Consider the following 1,088-nt stretch of genomic DNA (forward strand, 5'->3'; position numbering starts at 1 on the left):
ATTCCTGTAATGGCAAAGTTGAATTTTCAGCATCATTACTCCAGTTTTCAGCATCACACGATAATTCAGAAATCATTCTAATATACTGATTTGGTGCTCAAAAAACATTTCTTATATATATATATATATATATATATACATATATATATATATATATATATATATATATAAATTTTCTTAACATATTTTCTTAGACATATACATGCATGGATGTGTATTTATATAAATAAAATAATAGTACACAGTACACACACATACTATGTAAACAAAAACTTTTATTTTGGATGCGATTAATTATTAATTAATCCTTAATAATTAGTGACAGCACTAATATATATATATATATACATATATATATATACACAGTATATATTTCTCCTTTTTATCAGCTTGGAAATTTGCCATTGACATTGACATTTACATTTAGTAAAGGAAATTTAAAGTGAATGTTAGGAATGGTAGCCTACATACCGTCCTTGAGGCCACTGTACAGGTTTTCATATTTTGTGGAGATGCTGCCCATTCCAACTGTAAAAAAGTGTAACATTTTTAATTATGTAATTTCCCCTCCAAGTCTAGGGTGATCTTCATGACAGAAGTTTAGAGAGTGTAATCTGAAATATATAGCACAATATTCCTGAAGGGTTACACAATCTTTCTCACCTTGTCTTTGAGTGTAATACTATCAGACTGACTGACATCCAGAGAGAGCAGAGCATCCTGAGCACCAACAAACAGTGTGTCAGCATCAGTGCTGAGCAGCAGAGTGTTGGTGTTCTTCACAGTAGAGCTGTGGTAGATGCCCAAGAGACGCTCTGAGCTTCCTGTGGAAGAAAAAGCAACCAGATAAACCTTGACCCCTACATTTCTGAGAGACTGGCACATGTATTTTACACAAACTGATTTTTCTTCACCCATTTCTTTTAAACATCTTTATTTGCTTTTGACCTTTAAACAGTGATTATATTCACAGTTAAGCAATGAAACCACAACACTGACACTCTTTTCCTCTTTTTGATCTGAGGAAATAAGCAAGGCCCATGAGCTGAGGTTTAGCAATACTGCACATACAGACAAACAGAAATACG

General features: G+C 32.8%; 1 protein-coding gene across 1 annotated transcript in view; it reads right to left on the minus strand.

The window, feature by feature from the left end:
- Positions 1-471: 471 nt before the first annotated feature.
- LOC107579816 (semaphorin-4B-like) overlaps positions 472-1,088 on the minus strand; it is a gene marked incomplete at its 3' end in the record, with an annotated part of 2,133 nt that continues 1,516 nt past the window's right edge. Inside the window, exons 2-3 of the mRNA XM_016265609.1 lie at positions 664-824; positions 472-528 (exon numbers count right to left, since the gene is read on the minus strand). Of these exons, the coding sequence (XP_016121095.1) occupies positions 472-528; positions 664-824 (218 nt within the window). The remainder of the gene's footprint in view (positions 529-663; positions 825-1,088) is intronic.

This window comes from Sinocyclocheilus grahami, unplaced genomic scaffold (genome assembly GCF_001515645.1).
Source record: "Sinocyclocheilus grahami isolate Dianchi unplaced genomic scaffold, SAMN03320097.WGS_v1.1 scaffold20442.1, whole genome shotgun sequence".
Taxonomy (NCBI): Eukaryota; Metazoa; Chordata; class Actinopteri; order Cypriniformes; family Cyprinidae; genus Sinocyclocheilus; species Sinocyclocheilus grahami.